Raw genomic sequence first — 22,679 nt, 5'->3', positions numbered from 1 at the left:
CTAAATTCTTAATTTCTAGATCTGAACAAACGCGTTGAGAAAAATCAACTATTCCCCATTTGAATGGTTGATTAGATCTGTTACCGGGATGCGGATGGTGCTGTGGGTTAAACCACAGAGCCTAGGACTTGCCAATCAGAAGGTTGGTGGTTTGAATCCCCGCAACGGGGTGAGCTCCCATTGCTCGGTCCCTGCTCCTGCCAACCTAGCAATTCGAAAGCACGTCAAAGTGCAAGTAGATAAATAGGTACCGCCCTGGCGGGAAGGTAAACAGCGTTTCCATGCTCTGCTCTGGTTCACCAGAAGTGACTTAGTCATGCTGGCCACATGACCCGGAAGCTGTACGCTGGCTCCCTTGGCCGATAAAGCGAGACGAGTGCCGCAACCTCAGAGTCAGCCACGACTGGACCTAATGGTCAGGGGTCCCTTTACCCTTTAACTTTTAGATCTGCTACCTTTCCCTTGACTAGACTCTGTGACTGTGAATCAACTGGATAGTTAGCTCATGACATACTCAGACCACCATACTAAAGTGTTGATTTTGGTTTATTTTTTAAAAGCACTAATATGGGTTGTTTTTCTATAAATGTTAATATGCGATAGCAAAGCATTCTGTGTATCCTTGTTTTCCCCATCCTTTATATTGTTTCCAAATGTTTCCTTTGTTCAGGGGCTAATATACATCCCTTTCTTGCTCTTGTTTGAGTAAACATGATTAAAGCCAGGCTGTTAGTTTAAAATGTGTGTTCTTGTTGTTGTTGTTAATTTGATTTATATCCCGTCCTTCATCAAAATATCTCAGGGCAGTGTACAACATTAGAAACACATTACAAAACTTCAATGGTAAAAACAAAATTAAAACATAGTAAAAAGCATACTGATGGGCAGCCCAATAGTAAAATAATCATAATGAAAACAGTCCATTCTTCAGGATAGGGCTGGTTCTCATACAATCACACTATGCACAAAAGCTGACCTCTGATGTCAGACATCCCTCAGTGATGTCTCACACCAGAGTGCTGGGCAACCCAGTTAGATGTGTGGGATAAAGTAATAAATTATTATTATTATTATTATTATTATTATTATTATTATTATTATTATTCATTGCATATTTACAATGCTACTAACAAGAGCAATCCTATTAACTTCCTGGCCTCTTAAATTTGGAAGTCATGTCCCTACCAGAGAAGAATGGCAGATTAAGTTGATGGACTATGCCGAAATGGCTAAAATGACCAGAAGAATCATAAATCAGAAAGACCAAAATCTTAATAAAGAATGGGGAAAATTTATAACTTATCTTCAAGAGCATTGTAAACAGTTAAGATTGTTAGTAGCATTGAAATATCACTTGTAGTTGAATAGTGGATTTTGGATATAATGGAGATGTAAAAGATTTGGATCATCATAAAAGATGCAGGAGGAAATGATTAATAATAGGACCCTCAAAGGGGAGGATGGAAGTCCAGGAAATTCCTTGGAATCTTGTTTTTTATGATCTATGTTCAGTATATGACTGTTAAATTTTAATCTGAAAAACCAAATAAATAACTTTCAAAAATAAAAAGTCCTTCTCGGACTGAGTGCTCGGTCACATGGAATGGAAAGCCGGGAAGGGACCTGGGTGTCCCATTTGCAACCTGCCCAGCCCTCCTGAGGGACGCGGGTGGCGCTGTGGGTTAAACCAGAGAGCCTAAGGCTTGCCGATCAGAAGGTCGGCGGTTCGAATCCCCGCAACGGGGTGAGCTCCCGTTGCTCGGTCCCTGCTCCTGCCAACCTAGCAGTTCGAAAGCAAGTGCAAGTAGATAAATAGGTACTGCTCTGGCGGGAAGGTAAACAGCATTTCCGTGTGCTGCTCTGGTTTGCCAGAAGCGGCTTAGTCATGCTGGCCACATGACCCGGAAGCTGTACGCTGGCTCCCTTGGCCAATAAAGCGAGATGAGCGCCGCAACCCCAGAATGGGCCATGACTAGACCTAGTGGTCAGGGGTCCCCTTTACCTTTTACCAGCCCTCCTAATCAAACCTTACTTTGTCCTCAGGCAATTCTCTCGAAGATCTAACTCAACATTTGACACCGTACCATATTGTTAACCTGGCTTGATTTGTGAGATGGTTGCTGTAAACAGGCCATCTTAATCAGACAGGTCTCATCAACGCAAAGCCATGAAACCAACCCAAAGTCAGTACCTTTATATTTGGTCACCACTGCTGAGTTCATGCTATGAGGTTCTTGGAAAGTGACAGTGAGTGATGTGCTGCTTGTCACCATGAGGCAGACGTTGGTCGGTGCCTCGGGGGCTCCTGGGAGCAAAGAGAAAACATCATGTTACAGGCGGAACAAATACTTTTCAAACAGTGTTCATCAAAGAAACGTCCCCAAACCATACAAAAAACTGGTGAGCTTTCATATGGTGCTGCTTTGAACGCTACAAGGCAGTCTATGCTAATGAGATCAGATGGACGCTATTTATTTGTTTGTTTGGTTGTCTTCATCTCTTTTGAATAATGCTAGCACCCCAGAAATCAAACATTTCCTCGATATATGTAAATAAGAAACACACAGACGCTTGCCGAGATCAGTACTAGGACAGATAAGGAACCAAATAATGCGTTAAATTTTGTTACTTATTTTTGATCTGCATTTCAAATTATTGCTGAATAAGCAAGCACATTTATACAGCAGCTCAAACCATTGCTTTATTTTCTACCAAGTGAAAACAATTATCTGCAGCAGTAGCATGACCATCTTTTACACTTTTGCCAGAGAGTAAGTTCCCAAAAGCACAAGTGAACTTATTTTGGCGTCTAGCCAAAGCTTTATCAAACTGTAGTAATTGAAACAAGTTTGTTTCCATATTACACACACACACACACACACACACACACATATACACACACATACACTTTTCAAATTTATACATTTCACTAGTTTTATACATTTCACTAATTTTACATTCATACATTCATTTTGACATTTCAAAATTGACTTCCACCTCCCTCTTTTTTGTGGTTCCTTAAATTTATTTTTAATATCTTCTGCATATCCAAATCAACTTAACTTGCTTATTTATTAATCTTCTTTAAATATATACTCTTGTAAAACTTCAGGTTGTTACAATGATCTTGACAATGTTTTTATCTGTTTATAATTTATCTGAAAAGATTCAATAAACCATTTCCATTCTTTTATAAAAGATTTGTCATCTTGAGAGAAAGGCTTTAGGGAAATCACTGTCATAAAGAATATGGCAGTCGTTTAATTAAATAGTGTGATGTACTGAGCTAGAAGGCAGCAACCTGATTGGTCTGCAGGAGCCGCCCAATCAGGCTCCAGGAGGAAGTGAATCAGCCAATCACACGGGACCCATTGTGTAAATAATGTATATATAGCCAGAGGCTTTGGAGGAAAACTCACTCACTGTTGACCAGGAGCTGAAATAAGGAGCATGAAATCAACACTCAACTCCGAGTATATTTCAAATACTTTTAACTGTTTTTAGCCTATTAATCAATCTAGTAAATGTAAATTCAAATAAACATTGCTGCATCTCTTAAAAATAAAGGTGCCTTCTGTTTTGTGTAGTAGAAGCCTTAAGAAAGCATCATGTAGTTGCAGAGGCTGATTTACAGCTATGAAAAATGGGGCTCCCTGTCATCTTCATTAACTAGGTAAGGTCTTCTCGAATCCCACCACCCACATTACTTTAAGTTTCTGAAGGCAGTTTGTTCTATCTGCACCAGTTCCCCTGGTTTTAAGACTGAGGTCCGCTGCTCTGCATGAACGCCAGTGAGGATGAATAATTGGTTTTTCTTACTGGAATGTTCATAGCCCGATTTCATGCGCTTGTAGAGTCTGTGTCTCCACTCCCAGGATTTCAGCTGCTTCTCCTTCTCGGAGCTGTCTGTGCTGAGCCCTTCATTCATTACTTCTGCAGACAGATCACTGACTCGTTGCTGAGCCTCTTGAACTAAGTTGCTCAGATGGATCGACCGGCTTTCCATGCTGACAACTATCAGGGGAAGGGAAATGTGGAAGTTAGCACTAGGACTTCGGCATGGCAAAATTGCAAATTTCATCCGCTTGACCAGGGGATAGGGTGAGAAGAGAAGAAGAAGAGAAGAGTTTGGATTTGATACCCCGCTTTATCACTACCTGAAGGAGTCTCAAAGTGGCTAACATTCTCCTTTCCCTTCCTCCCCCACAACAAACACTCTGTGAGGTGAGTGGGGCTGAGAGACTTCAAAGAAGTGTGACTGGCCCAAGGTCACCCAGCAGCTGCATGTGGAGGAGCGGAGACGCGAACCCGGTTCCCCAGATTATGAGACTACCACTCTTAACCACTACACCACACTGGTGAAGTGCAGGGGAGAAAGATCAGTGTGCGGGACTAGTCTGGCCAAAATCCTTTTGCTGTGACCCAGAAGCAGAGCCCCACCAGCCTGCTCTATCACACTGCAAGAGAGTCTGAAGAACAGAACACAGGAAGAAGAGTTTGGATTTGATATCCTGCTTTATCACTACCCGAAGGAGTCTCAAAGCGGCTAACATTCTCCTTTCCCTGCAGGTTCTGCAGCTTCTCCTGGCTCCTTCATTCCTTCCTTTTAGGTATCTGGCAAAAGCATTCCTCTTTCACCAAGCCTTGGGCTGATTAACATCGAATGCCCTTTTAAAATGTGTTGGGGAGGGGAGATTATTGGGCTGTTCTTGTTCTTATTTTTACTATGTATTTTGTGATTTTATCTTGTCAACTGCCCGGATCTCTGCAGGTATAGTGCAGTATACACTATACCTCAGCAGCAGCAGCATCCCTGATTATTTACTGTGAGAACTAGGAATGATGGAAGATAGAGTCCAACAACATCTGGGAGAGAAGAAGAAGAGGAGGAGGAGGAGGAGTTTGGATTTGATATCCCGCCTTTCACTCCCCTTAAGGAGTCTCAAAGCGGCTAACAATTTCCTTTCCCTTCCTCCCCCACAACAAACACTCTGTGAGGTGAGTGGGGCAGAGACTTCAAAGAAGTGTGTCTAGCCCAAGGTCACCCAGCAGCTGCATGTGGAGGAGCGGGGAAGCGAACCCGGTTCACCAGATTACAAGACTACCGCTCTTAACCACTACACCACACTGGAAGAACATAGGAAGCACTAAGCCTTACAAGGAGCGCTTGAAGGAGATGAGTATGTTTAGCCTGGAAAAGAGGTGACTGAGAGGAGATATGAGAGCCATCTTCAAATATCTTAAGGGCTGTCACATGGAAGAGGAAGCATGCTTGTTTTCTCTTGCTCTGGAGGGTAGGACTCAAGGCAATGGCTTCAAGTTACAAGAAAAGAGATTCAGACTAAAATTTTTGGGGGAAACTTGACAGTAAGAGATGTTTGGCAGTAGAGCTGACTCCCACGAGAGGTTGTGGGCTCTCCTTCCTTGGAGGTTTTTAAGCAGGTGTTGAGTGGCCATCTGTCATGGATACTTTAGCTGAGATTCCTGCATTGCAGGTGGTTGGATTAGATGGCCCTTGGGCCCCTTCCAATTCTATGATTCTAAGGGCTATTTAGGGACGCAGGTGGCGCTGTGGGTTAAACCACAGAGCCTAGGACTTGCCGATCAGAAGGTCAGGGGTTCGAATCCCCATGACGGGGTGAGCTCCCGTCGCTCGGTCCCTGCTCCTGCCAACCTAGCAGTTTGAAAGCACGTCAAAGTGCAAGTAGATAAATAGGTACCACTCTGGAGGGAAGGTAAACGGCGTTTCTGTGCGCTGCTCTGGTTCACCAGAAGTGGCTTAGTCATGCTGGTCACATGACCCGGAAGCTGTACGCCGGCTCCCTCGGCCAATAAAGCAAGATGAGCGCCGCAACCCCAGAGTCGGTCACGACTGGACCTAATGATCAGGCGTCCCTTTACCTTTACCTTAAGGGCTATTTATTAATCTAGAACAATTATATCTTGTCTCCCACAACAACTTCCAAGTTGCCTTGTAACAACCATTGGTACCATAACGAAACCACAAAAAAATCCAGCTAAAAATTACATCAACATTAAAGATTTGTTTTAAATAATATAATAAAAAAACCCATCCCAACCTTAGATGTACTTGCTAACTACATATTGAGTGCATCGTTTAAAGGAAAATGTAAAGGACCCCTGGACGGGGTCCAGTCAAAGAAGACTATGGGGTACAGTGCTCATCTTGCTTTCAGGCCGAGGGAGCCAATGATTGTCCACAGACAGCTTTCCGGGGCATGTGGCCAGCAGGACTAAACTGCTTCTGGTGCAACGGGACACCGTGACGGAAACCAGAGTGCACGGAAATGCCGTTTACCTTCCCGTTGCTGCAGTACCTATTTATCTACTTGCACTGGTGTGCTTTCGAACTGCTAGGTTGGCAGGAGCTGGGACAGAGAAACGGGCGCACCCTCCATCCAGGAGATTCGAACCGCCGACCTTCTGATCGGCAAGCCCAAGAGGCTCAGTGGTTTAGACCACAGTGCCACCCGCATCCCTATGAGTGTACCCTTTATGTAAGTCTGGCCCTCTGTATCACTGATCTGCTGCTGGGCAGGGAGAAGGGAGAAAGTAAATTAAATCCAGCTCCCTGGTGGTGCCAAACTGCTGGGTGGTAACTGAAAGTTCCCCATCACATATGCAGGACCCAATCATTTTGCACAATTCCCTGATCTGCTGAAATTATGGGTATGAAGAAGCAGGGTTTAGCCTTCAGGTGGCCCCTAGATGGATCGAAACGCCAAATTTTAAAAATGGCGATAAGTGCAGAGCAATATTATTATTTTTTTAATGGAAATGAAGTGGTTATAGATTCGCATTCTCTGTGTTCATAGGCATGTTTGCATTAATGACAGGAAATGAATATAATTTATGATTGCCCCCGCATGCCATCAGACTACATTTGTTTACCGATGAAGTCAATGAAAAATTAGTTTAGTCTTTTTTTCTCTTTTTTTCCTGACTGCTGTTTAGAACACTCAGGACTGTGTTTTCCTGCAGATCTGTCATGCCTAATGAATGTTGCTTCAGCCGTCAATCACGTACTCCAAAACCCTGTCACACTTTTTTTCCAGTCACGAACCCATGACAGAAAAATAAACAAATAAATATAAAACTACACAACTCTTTTCATTGAGCAGCTATACTATACAAGGAGTGGGGGTGGGAGCGGGGGCAGGGGGTGGGGATGAAAATAATCTCCTGGGAAGGTTAAAAGAGCCCAGGATAAATGATAATGTAAGTGCTGTGGACATAGCAAAGCAATAAAGGTGCACCAATTCTGGCTTTTTAAAAAAGGGGGGGGAGTAATTCACCCTCACATACACACACAGTCCAGTGGAAAAAAAAATCGGCAATATTAGTAGCCTCAAGGTGCAATTTCCTGGAGCTCAGAGATTGACAGGTCAGTACTAAATGCTGTTAATTTAACTAACTCCAAATTAATGGCAGAGTCTGCTCAGTCCGGACCCCTGAAAACACAGTTTCATTATGGACATGCTGGGAAAGACCTAAATATAGGCATTGACGGTCTCGAGCAAAATCTGTAGGCTTCGGTGTATTTTTAGCCACAGGTAAGGCGTCAAAAAGTATGTCATGGATTAATGGGCTTGGCAAGCCGCTCGCTCTCCCCTCACAAACAAACAAGCAAACAAAAACAAAAACGGACTGAGACCGTCCCATGAAAGAAGACAAAGGGCAGTTTCATAACCCACTTGTGAAGTGCTCTTAGTGTATTAGCAGAGTGCTGATATTGGACAGGAGTGGGCCTTCAGTAGCAGCCAGCAAAGCAGACATAGCACAACCACGCATGTAAAATACAAGGATTTCATTTGTCTCTGGCTGTCAGTTTCCCCTCTCTCAGCCAGGGCTCAGCGAACTTCATTCGGCTTTCATTGGGATCCTGCAAGACCAAAAGCACAGTCCCAGGGCTCTAGATTCTGGATTTATTTATTTGTCTTATTTATTGTGCAGTTGCTCGAAGATCTCGTGTGGCTCGCTGCTATTAAAGGACAGAGAAACTCAAAGGTCGCAATTTATTGCACAGCCCCACATCCCACTGAATTTTCAACTGGACAATTAATTCACTGGTTAGCATTCACGTAGTGCTAACCGAGTGCTAGGTGCTGCTCACATCCAAAGGGGGCTTTCATTTGTGCACAGAAGACTTTTTGTGCAATCCCTTCAAAATATCGAAATCACAGTGCATTTTGGGGACTATATTATACAGCCCATGGGTAGGCAAGCTAAAGCCCGGGGGCCGGATGTGGCCCAATCGCCTTCTAAATCCGGCCCGCGGACGGTCTGGGAATCAGCATGTTTTTACATGATTAGAATGTGTCCTTTTATTTAAAATGCATCTCTGGGTTATTTGTGGGGCCTGCCTGGTGTTTTTACATGAGTAGAATGTGTGGTTTTATTTAAAATGCATCTCTGGGTTATTTGTGGGGCATTCATTCTCCCCCCCCCCCATAAAGTCCAGCCCCCCACAAGGTCTGAGGGACAGTGGACCGGCCCCCTGCTGAAAAAGTTTGCTGACCCCTGATATAGCCCTTTTATTTGGTGGGGAGAAATTTTAGAGCAAATTTAGCTACTCAAAAAGCAATAGGTGCATGGGTCTCCATTTGCAAGGTTCTGAAAAGCAAGCTTGACTGATGACACACACATCTATTATCCAGTGACAGCTAGAGCTGAATGGAATTTGTGCCCAATTTTCAAGCTGTATTTTTTAAAAATAATAATAACCTGTAACTGGATAATAGATACAGTGGAACCTCGGGTTAAGTACTTAATTCGTTCCAGAGGTCTGTACTTAACCTGAAACTGTTCTTAACCTCAGATACCACCTTAGCTAATGGGGCCTCCCTATGCTGCCGCGCCGTCGCCACGTGATTTCTGTTCTCATCCTGAAGCAAAGTTCTTAACCTGGGTTTCTGGGTTAGCGGAGTCTGTAACCTGAAGCATATGTAACCTGAAGCGTACGTAACCCGAGGTACCACTGTACCTCGAAGTAAGTATGTTTGCATAAATATCCTAAGGCTTGATTTACAATAAAGAAATTCCTTCCAGTAGCACCTTAAAGACCAACTAAGTTAGTTCTTGGTATGAGCTTTCGTGTGCATGCACACTTCTTCAGATACACATGCACACTTCTTCAGATACACTTCTTCTGTGTATCTGAAGAAGTGTGCATGCACACGAAAGCTCATACCAAGAACTAACTTAGTTGGTCTTTAAGGTGCTACTGGAAGGAATTTCTTTATTTTGACTATGGCAGACCAACACGGCTACCTATCTGTAACTTGATTTACAAGTTAGCCTCTGTTTTTCCGCTCATGTTAATGGGGTTTAAACATGGGCCACAGGGCTCTGAATCTTCGTAATGCCGATTGTCATACCAAGTCCTCATGCACCTTATGCCTTGACACAACTCCCCACTGTGCTTGCCTGGCCCTTTTCTGTACAATTCAGCTACAGTACGCATTCTGCCATACTTACAGTGAGGACTCTCCTTTGCCCCAGCCTTCAAAAGAATCTTGGCAATAGGCACATTATTTGTCAGGATGGCGATGTCCAGCGCAGTTAGCCCCTCGCTGTTAGGAGTGTTGAGATCCAGCTCCTCAGGTGTGCATTGATAGAGGAGAATCTGGACAGCGTCCAAGTCTTGCTGCTCCACAGCTTCCAGCATGGCTTCACAGCACTGAAAGTTCTGTTCATCCACATGAGATTTTTTTTTAAAAAAAATAAACAACACAAAAGCTGTCAACATAACAGTGCATCTTAGCATCTCTTCTCACATTTTTACTTTCATTTTTTCAATCATAAGCTCACAGAAACACACAAACACACACTCTTAAAATAAGGAAGCAGAACCTTTTTCAACCTGTTCCTCCATGATACAGCTTTTTGGGGCAGGCAGAACTGTTACCTTTGTACAGTAGTGGTGCTGTGGTCTAAACCACAGAGCCTCTTGGACTTGCTGCTCAGAAGGTCGGCGGTTTGAATCCCCATGACGGGGTGAGCTCCCATTGCTCTGTCCCAGCTCCTGCCAACCTAGCAGTTCAAAAGCACACCAGTGCAAGTAGATAAATAGGTACCACTGCGGCGGGAAGGAAACAGCGTTTCTGGACACTATGGCTTCAGTCACGGTGTTCTGTTGTGCCAGAAGTGGTTTAGTCTGCTGGCCACAGGACCCGGAAAGCTGTCCATGGACGAACGCCGGCTCCTTCAGCCTGAAAGTGAGATGAGCGCCGCAACCCCATAGTTGCCTTTCACTGGACCTAACCTTTACCTTTTTACCTTACAGTAGCTTAGATTCCACCCTCTCCAAAGGTTTCTATTTGCACAAACACCTTTCCACCAACATTAGGAGTCAACTCCTAGGGGCTGTTGGGGCTTTGGCCCACACAATAAAAAATTTGAGGGGGCTGCCCCCCAAGTTAATGGGCATTGCCATTCGAATGTTGTGTGCGCACCACATTGTGAGATCAACTATGTGGGTCAGGGCTTTCCTGGCCCCTCCCAGTATTTTATTCAAGTTGGCACCCCTGCCACCAACCCAGAGCAGGAAGAATTGCTACAGATAAACAACGTATTCCAGCCAAACAAAGCATGTGAGCAGGGTGCTGAGGACCAGAATCAGTGAGGAGTATGGTTAGGGAAAAGAGGTGTGGCCGGTGGAAAATCCTGAGGGGAGAATAGACTGGAGGGCAGGATTTGACCAGTGGACCTGAGGTTCCCCACCCTTGAACTAAAGTATCACCAGCCCCAATCAGTGCCGGTTGTATTATACTAACACAGAGAAGCATGTTTGGGAAGTGGTGATAGTTTTGCTCTGTGTGTGTGTGTTTGTGAATGAGAGAGAGAGAGAGAGAGAGAGAGAGAGAGAGCGCAGCCAATTTTAGGGGAGATGCGTCCTGCAGGGCTGGCGAACATCAGAAAAGACAATCATGGGAGGTGTGTGTGTGTTTTAAATTCAAAATGGCGCAACTGATGGTTTATTTATCTCTCTACGGCTAACAATGCAAAATACCATAGTCATAATCAAAGGGGTAGGATAAAACGTTTAATATCCAAGGTGTTTCGGACTTCTTGGGCTCTTCACGAAGTAGTTTCAAATACAGAAGTTCAACAGCCTGAACTGTTAAAATAAAATAAAGGATCAATATCGGAACGGATGCATTTGGACTAAATAAGAGTTTTGGAGCAGGACTAAAGAAGAACAAGAACCCCCGAAAACCAGAGCATGGGAAGTCAAACAAAATGGTTTAATTTAGTATTGGATAGTTGGCTTCTTTAATTGTATTGCAATTTGGTATTGTATTAATATGGCATTTATTGGATTGTTTTAAATTAAAATTAATAAAAAATATTATACAATGAATAAATAAATATACAGAAGTTCAGTCTCTTTTTCTACTTCTTTCTCTTTCCTTCTGTCCCACTACTGTGTTTGAAATTTGTATTGTTAGCTGTCCCGGGCTACCACTGGGATGTAGGGCAGAAGAACAGGGAAATAAATAAATACTTGCACCATTGGCTCAGCTATTAAACTTTTTTCTTCTTCCACTCCTTTGCTTCCTGATCCCTCCCTCACTGAATTTGCCTGGGGGTTCTCCTTTTTGATGCAGTCTCAATCATGATCAATAATAAAATATCATAAAAAATCACATCAAATCCAGATATAAAAGCATAATAAAACAACAACTGTAAATTCAGCAAAATTATCTGTTGCAGCCCAAACAGAAAGGTTTTTGTCACACTTTTTTTTGGGGGGGGGTTAAGTGTCATTTGGGAGGGGGTTGGACATTTGCCTGAATATGGAAGACCTTTAAAATGTGGAGGGGGAACATTTAGAATCCTTTCCACAAGGCTTTCTCCTTTTCAGAGCTCTGCACTAAACATGTGAGAGTCTTGCATGTGCATCTCTCAGTCCTCCACATTTTAAGTCTTCATCTCTTCAGGCAAAGCCTGATTAGGGCATTTATTTCCTCATTTTCAGGTCACTTTAATCTCTGGTTCACCTCCATCTTATGAATCAGAGACTGAATCAAGTTTGGGGCTTTTATGATGAGATATGTCACCTCTGTGATGCCTATTCAGTCTTAACAATATTCCTAAATTATTGGTCTTAACAGCAGCCTGTTGGAGTGAATTCTGCATTATCTTGCATAATTCATTTTTTTATTATTACAAAACAGCAACAACCCACACAACACCACTTCTAGGTCTCTGGGAAAGAGATGCCCCCAGATGACTGGAAAAAAGCCTTATATCATGTTTTATTATTCACTTTGAAATACATTTACTGGGCAGTTCAAAGGGTTTTTATCAATTTAAGCAAATCTGATCTCCTGTGGGTTGAACAGCTGAGATCTCTTGAGTTTGTATAGAAGCAGAGGAGATGTACCCATTGCTTTTTCACTCTGAGAAAGAAAAAAAAGGGAAGCAAGGATCCGATATTCCAGGTCAAACTATTGCTGATGTTAAATATGTCTTTGCAGTTAATATGTAGGCTTTTAAAAATGCAAATTGCATCACCTGGGGGAGCTGATAGTTAATGGGATCAGAGCAGGGATAGGGGGAACGGTTATTTTGACCCTTTCTTTTTGTGGTCCTGAGGAAAATCCTTCTTCTAAACCAGCAGTTGCTTTGGGAATAAGTTCCCCATTGTCTCAAAAGTTTGCGCTAGCTTTACCTCTGTACAAGTAGGCTAGTTTATACATGCCCTCACACACCTCCATCCGGACAAGCAAATGACTATATTATAACAATATAATCCCACTCACCTGTCAAACTTGACTCATGAAGGTGTGGGGAAGATAAAGATATGGCCCCCTGGTCAGATTCAGCATCCTACTCCCAGTTTACCCATTTATGTGAAGGGAAGAACAAATGGGGTTTACACACTGATGTTAAACACATGCAGAGGATGTTTTATTAAGCCACGCAGTTCTTAACTTACTATTCCATGCAGTTGTGGCCAGCATGGTCTCATCGCTCCAAAGGTAAAGGACCCCTGGATGGTTAAGTCCAGTCAATGATGACTATGTGGTTGTGGCGCTCATCTTGGTTTCAGGCTGAGGGAGCCAGTGTTTGTCCACAAACAGTTTCTGGGTCATGTGACCAGCATGTTGTTGTTTAGTCGTTTAGTCGTGTCCGACTCTTCGTGACCCCATGGACCAGAGCACGCCAGGCACTTCTGTCTTCCACAGCCTCCTGCAGTTTGGTCAAAGTCATGCTGGTAGCTTCAAGAACACTGTCCAACCATCTCATCCTCTGTTGTCCCCTTCTCCTTGCGCCCTCCATCTTTCCCAGCATCAGGGTCTTTTCCAGGGAGTCTTCTCTTCTCATGAGGTAGCCAAAGTATTGGAGCCTCAGCTTCAGGATCTGTCCTTCCAGTGAGCACTCAGGGCTGATTTCCTTAACAATGGATCGGTTTGATCTTCTTGCAGTCCATGGGACTCTCAAGAGTCTCCTCCAGCACCAGTGACCAGCATGACTAAACCGTTATTGACGCACGGAGCAATAGTGACAAGTGTGTGATAAGGTGAGCTCCCGTTGCTCTGTCCCAGCTTCTGCCAACCTAGCAGTTCAAAATCATAGCAGTGCAAGTAGATAAATAGGTACTGCCGTGGCTGGAAGGTAAATGGCATTTCCATGCGCTCTGTTGTCCGTCACGGTGTTCTGTTGTGCCAGAAGCAGTTTAGTCATGATGGCCACATGCACTGGAAAGCTGTCTGTGGACAAACGCCGGCTCCCTCGGCCTGAAAGCGAGATGAGCACCGCACGCCATAATTGCCTTTGACCGGACTTAACTGCCCATAGGTCCTTTACCTTTACCTTTTTATAGTTCCAAAGCATCCAGAAAATAAATGCAGGTTGGACAGCAAAGGATGGGGACGGAGGTACTAGCACCTGCACAACGAACTGATCAAGCCCATAAAAGAATGATCAAATCTTCCTGTTCGCAGCAGCTAAGTACACGAGCAAGGCAGAAAAGGACAAGGCTTAGACAGTGAAGAAACACATCATCTTTTAATTGAACAGAAGAGAAGCAGGTGCAGAAATATAATACGGCCTGCAGGTTTTTGTTTACAAGAACATCTTTCTAATGCTCTGCAGTGGTACCTTGCCAAGTTCTGCAGAATTCCTTTTCAGTATCCCTTTGTGATAATTAGCTAGTAGCACTGTTCTAGTTTTGGAAGAAAAAAGGAGAGAATTATTTCCACAGCAAGGCCCAGCTGAGGTTGAGCATGTTGGGAGCTCTGTGGGAAGATTGCGACAATATTGTCTGGCCAAACAAAGTTGGTTCTACCATGGACAAACCAGGCCAAATAATTTCCCCTCATATGCCCTTGCTTCACAACGAGAAGAATGGCATCTTCATGTTGGCTTAATTGGCTTTAGGGTACTGTGGTCTGATCACTACTTCCCACGCTGAAGGCTATTGTGCCAGTGAATTTCCTATCCTGAGGAGAAGTGACTCCATCTGTTTACCCCACGAGCATGTGATGTTGGGAGTGGGGTCAGATAAGAGTGGAAATAATAATAATAAGAACAACAACAACAACAACAACAACAACAATTTATTTATACCCCGCCCATTTGGCTGGGTTTCCCCAGCCACTCTTGGTGGCTTCCAATAGAATATTAAAATACAATAACCTATTAAACATTAAAAGCTTCCCTAAACAGGGCTGCCTGCAGATGTCTTCTAAAGTCTGGTAGTTGTTGCTCTCTTTGACATCTGGTGGGAGGGCGTTCCACAGGGCGGGTGCCACTACTGAGAAGGCCCTCTGCCTGGTTCCCTGTAACTTGGCTTCTCGCAGTGAGGGAACCACCAGAAGGCCCTTAGCGCTGGACCTCAGTGTCCAGGCAGAACGATGGAGGTGGAGACGCTCCTTTAGGTTTATGTTTCATGTCATTTCTGAGCATCTAAATTCAACAAATTAAGGGACTGTATATGGGATGCTGTGAGTTGTGGGTAAAAATAATGGGGATCTGGGAGGTAACTGTGCAGCTGAGAAGGTAAGGAGATGGTGTTTGGGTGGATTTCCATACCGGAGATGGCAACTAAAGTATAGCAAGACAGCTTGCAGAACCAGGAATCGAGTTTCCCATAACCCAACCCATATAAACAAGAGACCAACAAGACTGGTTTTGTGTCAAAACAGACCACAATTTTACTGACTACAGATGAAAGAAGTTTGGCTTGGGCGTGGGAGAATCTAAATACTTCTGGCCCACCCACCAGAAGTGATATGTGGCCAATCCAAGCAAGGGTTCCTAAGACTTACATCAAATAGGGTGACCCCCGCAGGGACTGCCGTTTGGGGGAGTGCCTTTGGCCCTGGCTCTGCCTGGGCACACAGACATGGCCACTCCCCCCAGATTCCTTTAACACAGCCTTTCTCAACCTGTGGGTCCCCAGATGTTGTTGAACTACAACTCCCATCACCCCTAGCTAGCAAGGCCAGAGCTCAGGGACGATGGGAGTTGTAGTCCAACAACATCTGGGGACCCACAGGTTGAGAACCACTGCTTTAACAGGATACCCCAGAATTTGGAGGGTCAGGCGGAAACTACAACATCCTCTCCATCCAAAACAAAGAATTGCCCCTATGCCCAAGCCCAGTAGTGACATTGCTATGAGGTAGGCAAAACCACCAGATCAGAGCCAGTTAGCCTGGTGGGCAAATTCCTACCCGGCCCCTTAAGGCAGTGTTTTTCAACCACTGTTCCATGGCACACTAGTGTGCTGCAAGATGTTGTCTGGTGTGCCGTGGGAAAAATTAAAAAATTCGAAAGGTTTTTTTTTTTTTTAAAAAAAAGTCAAATTTTCGATTGGGGCGCCGTCCCCGGAGGGAGGCGGGCGAGTCGGGCGGCGAGAGGCGGGGCGGCGAGGAGAGGCCGCCCAGCGTGGGGCTCTCGCCGTCTGCCTGCCTGGCTGCCTGCGAGCTCGGCGGGCAGCGCCTCCATCCGCAGCGCCCGCCTCGCGGCTCTCATTCCCTGCCCCTGCCAAAGCTCACCCAGCCAAGCCGCGCTCTCCTTCCTGCCTCGCTTTGCTGCCTCCTCCCCCCCCACCCCCAAAGCTTGGAGGTTCCCCGGCGCCGGCCCGCAGGTTTGACCCCCTTCTCACACCTGTTCGCGCTCCTTTCACGGAATGGGGCGGATGGGGAGGAACGGGGCTCGCCACTGCCTCCGCTCACCCTCCCCCCCTCCGCCGGCGGTCCTGCGATTCTTGGCTTTTTGGCGGTTGGCACAGAAGGAAGGCAAGGGGGAGGGGGAAAAATTGAAACTTACACTTTCGTGAGTCCCTCCCGGCGTGACGCTGCGCGCTGACGTCACGGGGCTGTGCCTCAAGATTTTTTTCATGAAACAAGTGTGCCTTTGCCCAAAAAAGGTTGGGAAACACTGCCTTAAGGAACGGCAACCACCGTAGCCACAGCAAAGTCATTGACTATCAACTTAAACTGAGGGTGGGGAAACTTGGCGAAGGAACGAACAGGTAGTGCCCCAGGTGCAGGGAAGGGGCAGATCTGAGGGAAGCCTACCTGCTCCGTCAGCTCCACCCCCTGGCACAGCCCAAGTCCCAACCTGCATCCCCATGTGCCAAAGCAGGCTGCAGGCTAGGATCTGGTTTCTGATAGGCGGTCGGAGTTATGCCCCCTCCGCCTATCAGGAAGGGCATTGACGTTCCAGTTCCCTCATCGGAGTCCCAGCAAAGCCTCTGACGTCCCACAACGCCCACCACACCAAGAGAGGTGAGAGGACGTCTTGAATCCTGAGGAGTGGAAGTAGGATATGGGAGGAGAACGTTTCAACACATGTTGCTCAGGCAGGAGCAGACAACAGCTTTTGCTTGTGAAACATGCCGTCTCCATCTGATGTTGGGCTTCAGGATGCAGAGGTCAATGATAGTGCATGCTCAAAAATGGGTGGCGGCAAGCAAGCATCAGCCCACTACTGAAGACCCTCTTTCCCCAAAGGTCTCCCATGGTAGGTTGATGTTTCTCTGCCAAGCAACTGTTTCAAGGCATAGCCTCTTGAAATCAGCAGAGACACAATGTCTCCGCTAATTTCAGCAGGCAGGCTTTAAAGAGCCTGCAGCCTTCGGGGATTCGTGAGCACACTTTGTGAGCACTCGCATAGGCCCTTGAGGTTTCCTAAGCAATTGAAAGAATCCATGCAAATCCCTGATGGTGTTTTGAGGCAACCAGAGGTGTGCTCATCAGGGCTGGCTTAAGACCTTTAGAGTCGCCAAGCACTTAAAAGATTGGGGTGCCCCCCTATACATCTACCGTATTTTTCGCTCTATAAGACACACCAGACCACAAAACACACCTAGTTTTTGGAGGAGGAAAACAAGAAAAAAAATATTCTGAATCTCAGAAGCCAGAACAGCAAGAGGGATCGCTGCGCAGTGAAAGCAGCAATCCCTCTTGCTGTTCTGGCTTCTGGGATAGCTGCGCAGCCTGCATTCGCTCCATAACACACACACACATTTCCCCTTACTTTTTAGGAGGGAAAAAGTGAGTCTTATAGAGCAAAAAATACGGTAATTCAAAATATAAACAATAATAAATTGTAAATAAAATTTTATCCCCCCCCCATGAAACGAAACTTAATCTTATGCAACACATCTGCTTCTATACTTAGTAGAGATAAGGCAGGGTTAGGCAACCTAAGGCCTGGAGGTCGGATCCAGCCCAATCACCTTCTAAATCCGGCCCGTGGACGGTCCGGGAATCAGCGTGTTTTTACATGAGTAGAATGTATCCTTTTATTTAAAATGCATCTCTGGGTTATTTGTGGGGCCTGCTGGTGTTTTTACATGAGTAGAATGTGTCCTTTTATCTAAAATGCATCTCTGGGTTATTTGTGGGGCATAGGAATTTGTTCATATTTTTTCCCAAATATAGTCTGGCCCACCATATGGTCTGAGGGACGGTGGACTGGCCCACAGCTGAAAAAGGCTGCTGACCCCTGAGATAAGGTATCCAGTCTGCCTTGTTGCATGGAGGTTCTGTTGGGATTTTTGATATACTTCCAACTGAGAAAACGAATGCTCAACTGGGCAATCTGTGACCACTAATGTTGAAAATCCGGCAATGGAAAATTTCTGTGGTGCTTCCCTTCTCTTGATGCCTTAAGCACGCGCTTATTTTGCTTAATGGTTAATTCATCCCCCTTGCTCATCCATCCCTTGTGCCATTCCCTGCCTGATCGGTGTCTCGCATGTTAAAGGGGCTTGCTAAAACAAAAACAAACAAAACTTAGCAAAGTGAAGCTTGGAGCAACTTAGCAAAGTGAAGCTTGTGGCTCAGCAGCTAGTCATTTCTAGGCTAGAAAAGTTTTGGGGTGTGTGTGGGGGGGAAATCAAGGACTGGAGCCATCCTCTACTCCAAAGTTGAACCCCAAACCAATGTTCTGCCCCGCTCAGCCTCAGTCCTCTGTGTTGGTGGAGGCAAATGAGCAGTTACAGGGCAACAAGTGAGACCATGAGTGGAACTGGTGCAACATGGGTATGGGAATGTTCAGGGAGGCAGGAGAGAATATATTGTTTAATAATATCCTTCCTAACTTGTGCTAGCAAGTTCTATAACTTAGCAGAGTTTTACATTCCCCTTTTAAACACACAGCAGGTAGCTGGTTGCAGGCTTGTTTAAGCCTCTTAATATTCCTGGTAAAGGTAAAGGTACCCCTGACTGTTAGGTCCAGTCATGACAGACTCTGGGGTTGCGGCGCTCATCTTGCTTTATTGGCCTAGGAAGCCGGCATACAGCTTCTGGGTCATGTGGCCAGCATGACTAAGCCGCTTCTGGCAAACCAGAGCAGCGCACGGAAACGCCGTTTACCTTCCTGCCGGAGTATTTATCTACTTGCACTTTGATGTGATTTCAAACTGCTAGGTTGGCAGGAGCAGGAAGTCCACTCACACATTCAGTTCACAGATGGATCCCCTGAAGGCAGACTTAGTTACAAAGGATATGCATGTGGATCCATCCCATATGGGAATAGTCCCTTTTTCCTCTGTTGGCTGAAATCCACCAGAGCATCTCTAGCTAAAAAGCTGCTGGTCCAACGACGGAGGAGGTCAAATACAGAGGAAAGGGAGAGAGTGTGCTGCGTGCCTTGCCCTTTTGTTACCTGGGCAGGTAAGATCACGCCCACCTCTAGTCACATGCAAAGGAAGTATGTCCCAGCCGAGGAGGAAACAGGAAGTTCTGACTGGCTGGACCAAACATCCCCTTGCATGTCCACTCTAGGAAAACAAGGAATGCTGTACAGTGGTACCTTGGGTTAAGAACTTAATTCGTTCTGGAGGTCCGTTCTTAACCTGAAACTGTTCTTAACCTGAGGTATCACTTTAGCTAATGAGGCCTCCTGCTGCCGCCGCCGCACAATTTCTGTTCTCATCCTGAAGCAAAGTTCTTAACCCAAGGTACTATTTCTGGGTTAGCAGAGTCTGTAACCTGAAGCGTCTGTAACCTGAAGTGTCTGTAACCCGAGGTACCACTGTACTTGTACTTATGTATCACATCCCACAATGGGAACCCAGTAAACTTCAACATGTCTAAAATTATTCATAGGTATAAAAAAAGATCAAAAGAGAGGAGGACCCTCTTAGCACCTACTTTTTCTGTATTTTTTCTTGCCTATCTTTTTTCCCACTGTATCCACTATAAATAGATACATTTGCATGGCTGTTTTCGACAGTCTGTCAAAAGATTCTCAATTCAAACTCACACTTTTTTTTTTGGCTTTCCATGTGGGTTGGTTTCAGGCTTTCCCTGAGAACTTGAACTATAACTTTGGGAACTCGAAACATTTGTTTTCACCCCAGAGCATCCTTTCGGGATAGAATACACAGAGATGAATAATAATACTGCTATTATTAATAATAATAATAACAGCAGTAACATTCCTCTTCCTCCTCCAACAGTAAATGTCTTATCTCACACAGAATACATGGGAGTGGCTACATTTTTATGTGGCAAACAGGGATGAGAAGGCAGGACAAGAGACAGAATATGGACCTAAACCTGAGAGGTTCTCACAAGGGCAGAAGGCTTTCCAGAACAGATCTCAGATCCATTCTAGAAAAAGCATATGAGACAGACCTAGCTAGCACTATCTTGAGATGCCCGTTGACTGACAGAATCAACTGAAAGATAACATTTAAAAACCCTGATGCTGAAATTCGGCAATTTGATATTGAGTGGGCGTTTTGGTTTTTATATGAAAGCTTCTAGTTTATTGTGATGCAGTTGGCTTTGGATACTGGCGATTTCTCAAATTATTTGAGGGGAAGAGTCAATCTGAAAAGAAATTGAGAGCATAAATGACTCCATCTATAATCAGAGCTAGTCTTCCCTTTTGGGATTGGGTCCGGTAAAGAAAAGAAGGTCGGCAGGTCACAGTGACCAAAAACCATTATCAACTTCTAATGTGTTTTCCTGGGTTGAAGGAAATAAAATGGTTGGGTATATAGTTAGAACTATAGCGCAAAATAAATTCTTACAGCGTCCTGGCAGAAAGATAAAATATTCCATTGGTATTTACACCCTCCCACAATCCTCCTAAAAGGAGGGAAAAAATGGAACAAGACACATTTTTTGGTGTGTGTGAGTGTGAAAATTGCAAGGAATGCTCATCTCTACCGAGATTCCAATTTAGTATCTTTTCTAAGAACTGAACTGACACAAAATCAACATTATGTGAAAATAAAACAAATAAAGACAAACGTGTCGTTTACACAAACTGTCATCACAGATGGCGGGTTTGGGATCTTATAGTCCAATCTCCCCTCTTTCCCCATCCTTACCTAAATAAATAAATAATAAATAAACTTTTATTTATATCCCGCCCTCCCCAGCCAAAGACGAGCTCAGGGCAGCTAACGTCAGATATATAACATTGGTATAAAATCAAACAATAATTAAATTACCTCCTAAAAAACAGGTCGAAATCAAATTAAAGTCTAATTAGATGGCTTTCTGCAGGGTTAGGGTTGGGAACAGTAAATGCTCATCAGCCCAACTATCTACGCTGATCTTATATGGGCCTGTGAGAATGCCGGGAGGCCTCTTTCATACTAGTTCTTATACAAAAAGAGAAGGGGAGTGTCAGGCTGAGCCCTGACCAAAGGCCTGGTGGAACAACTCCATCTTGCAGGCCCTGCGGAAAGATGTTAAATCCCGCAGGGCCCTGATCTCTTGTGGCAGAGCGTTCCACATGGCCGGGGCCAAGGCTGAAAAGGCCCTGGCCCTGGTCGAGGCCAACCTAATCTCTCTGAGGCCCGGGATCTCCTAGGTGTTATTATTTGCAAACCGTAAGGTCCTCCGTGGGGCGTACCAGGAGAGGCGGTCCCGTAGGTACGAGGGTCCTAGGCCGTATAGGGCTTTAAAGGTTTAAACCAGCACCTTAAACCTGATCCTGTACTCCACCGGGAGCCAGTGCAGCTGGTATAGCATGATCCAGCCTTTTTTCTTTAGTATGTGACAGGGTTTAAGAAATTAATTACAGAATCCCATGCTTGCATAGTCAAATGGCACGGCTCAGGAAAATTTGTATCTTTCTCAGTTGTTTGAGTGAATTATGTAAAAGAAATTAATTATTGCATGCGGTGACAGGTGGTGCCCCCTAGACCTAATAGAGCAGCTAGGAGGTCACGGGGACAATTATTATTATTATTATTATTATTATTATTATTAGTGAAGTCACAGGGGTATGGCCAAGCTGTTCTGGTTTTCTCCCCATCTCCCTCTCTTGCAAAGCTACTGTGAACTTTGAAGATTTGCATTTTTACAAATACTTAGTGCCTGACTAAGCTATGTGCTATGGTGATAGTTAGGAGATACAAAACAATCCACACACGCACACATACTTAGAGTGGTATTCAAGTCATGACCAACTCTGGGGTTGCAGCGCTCATCTCACTTTATTGGCCGAGGGAGCTGGCATATAGCTTCCCGGTCATGTGGACAGCATGACTAAGCCGCTTCTGGTGAACCAGAGCAGCACACGGAAACACCATTTACCTTCCCGCCAGAGTGGTACCTATTTATCTACTTGCACTTTGACATGCTTTCAAACTGCTAGGTTGGCAGGAGCAGGGACTGAGCAACGGGAGCTCACCCCGCCACGGGGATTTGAACCGCCGACCTTCTGATTGGCAAGTCCTAGGCTCTGTGGTTTAACCCACAGCACCACCCACATCCCGAATGACTGGGTAGGGCCATTAATTTAAACAGGCTACCTATGAGCCAGGGTGGTGTAGTGGTTAAGAGCAGTGGACTCGTAATCTGGTGAACCGGGTTCATGTCTCCGCTCCTCCACATGCAGCTGCTGGGTGACCTTGGGCTAGTCACATTTCTCTGAAGTCTCTCAGCCTCACTCACCTCACAGAGTGTTTGTTGTGGGGGAGGAAGGGAAAGGAGATTGTTAGCCACTTTGAGACTCCTTAGGGTAGTGATAAAGCGGGATATCAAATCCAAACTCTTCCTATATTGTGCTCTGATCATCATCTTATTGGTAATGATGATAACAAAGCATTCATGCAACAATTCTGTGTTGAATGAGGATGATATTGTGAGAGGAGGATAAGGATGGGATAACAAAAGCATTCAGCTAAATAGTATACTCCTGCAACAATGATGATAACCATGATGATT

The 22,679-nt window shown here is 44.9% G+C and overlaps 2 protein-coding genes across 4 annotated transcripts in view; both read right to left on the bottom strand.

Moving 5' to 3' along the window:
• Positions 1-22,679, bottom strand: part of ANKFN1 (ankyrin repeat and fibronectin type III domain containing 1) — a 250,655-nt gene that overhangs the window by 99,557 nt on the left and 128,419 nt on the right. For all 3 annotated transcript variants that reach the window (XM_082212408.1, XM_082212407.1, XM_082212409.1), the window contains 3 exons: positions 9,499-9,709; positions 3,820-4,014; positions 2,192-2,305 (listed from right to left, as the gene is read on the bottom strand). In XM_082212408.1, coding sequence (XP_082068534.1) covers positions 2,192-2,305; positions 3,820-4,014; positions 9,499-9,709 — 520 coding nt within the window. The remainder of the gene's footprint in view (positions 1-2,191; positions 2,306-3,819; positions 4,015-9,498; positions 9,710-22,679) is intronic.
• The window catches only part of NOG (noggin), a 228,734-nt gene that overhangs the window by 161,080 nt on the left and 44,975 nt on the right, over positions 1-22,679 (bottom strand). The gene's annotated exons all lie outside the window — the stretch shown is intronic.

Source organism: Podarcis vaucheri (genome assembly GCF_965113315.1).
Source record: "Podarcis vaucheri genome assembly, chromosome: 2".
NCBI classification, from domain to species: Eukaryota; Metazoa; Chordata; class Lepidosauria; order Squamata; family Lacertidae; genus Podarcis; species Podarcis vaucheri.
Note: the sequence above shows the minus strand (reverse complement) of the source record. Positions and strands in the feature narration are given on the sequence as shown.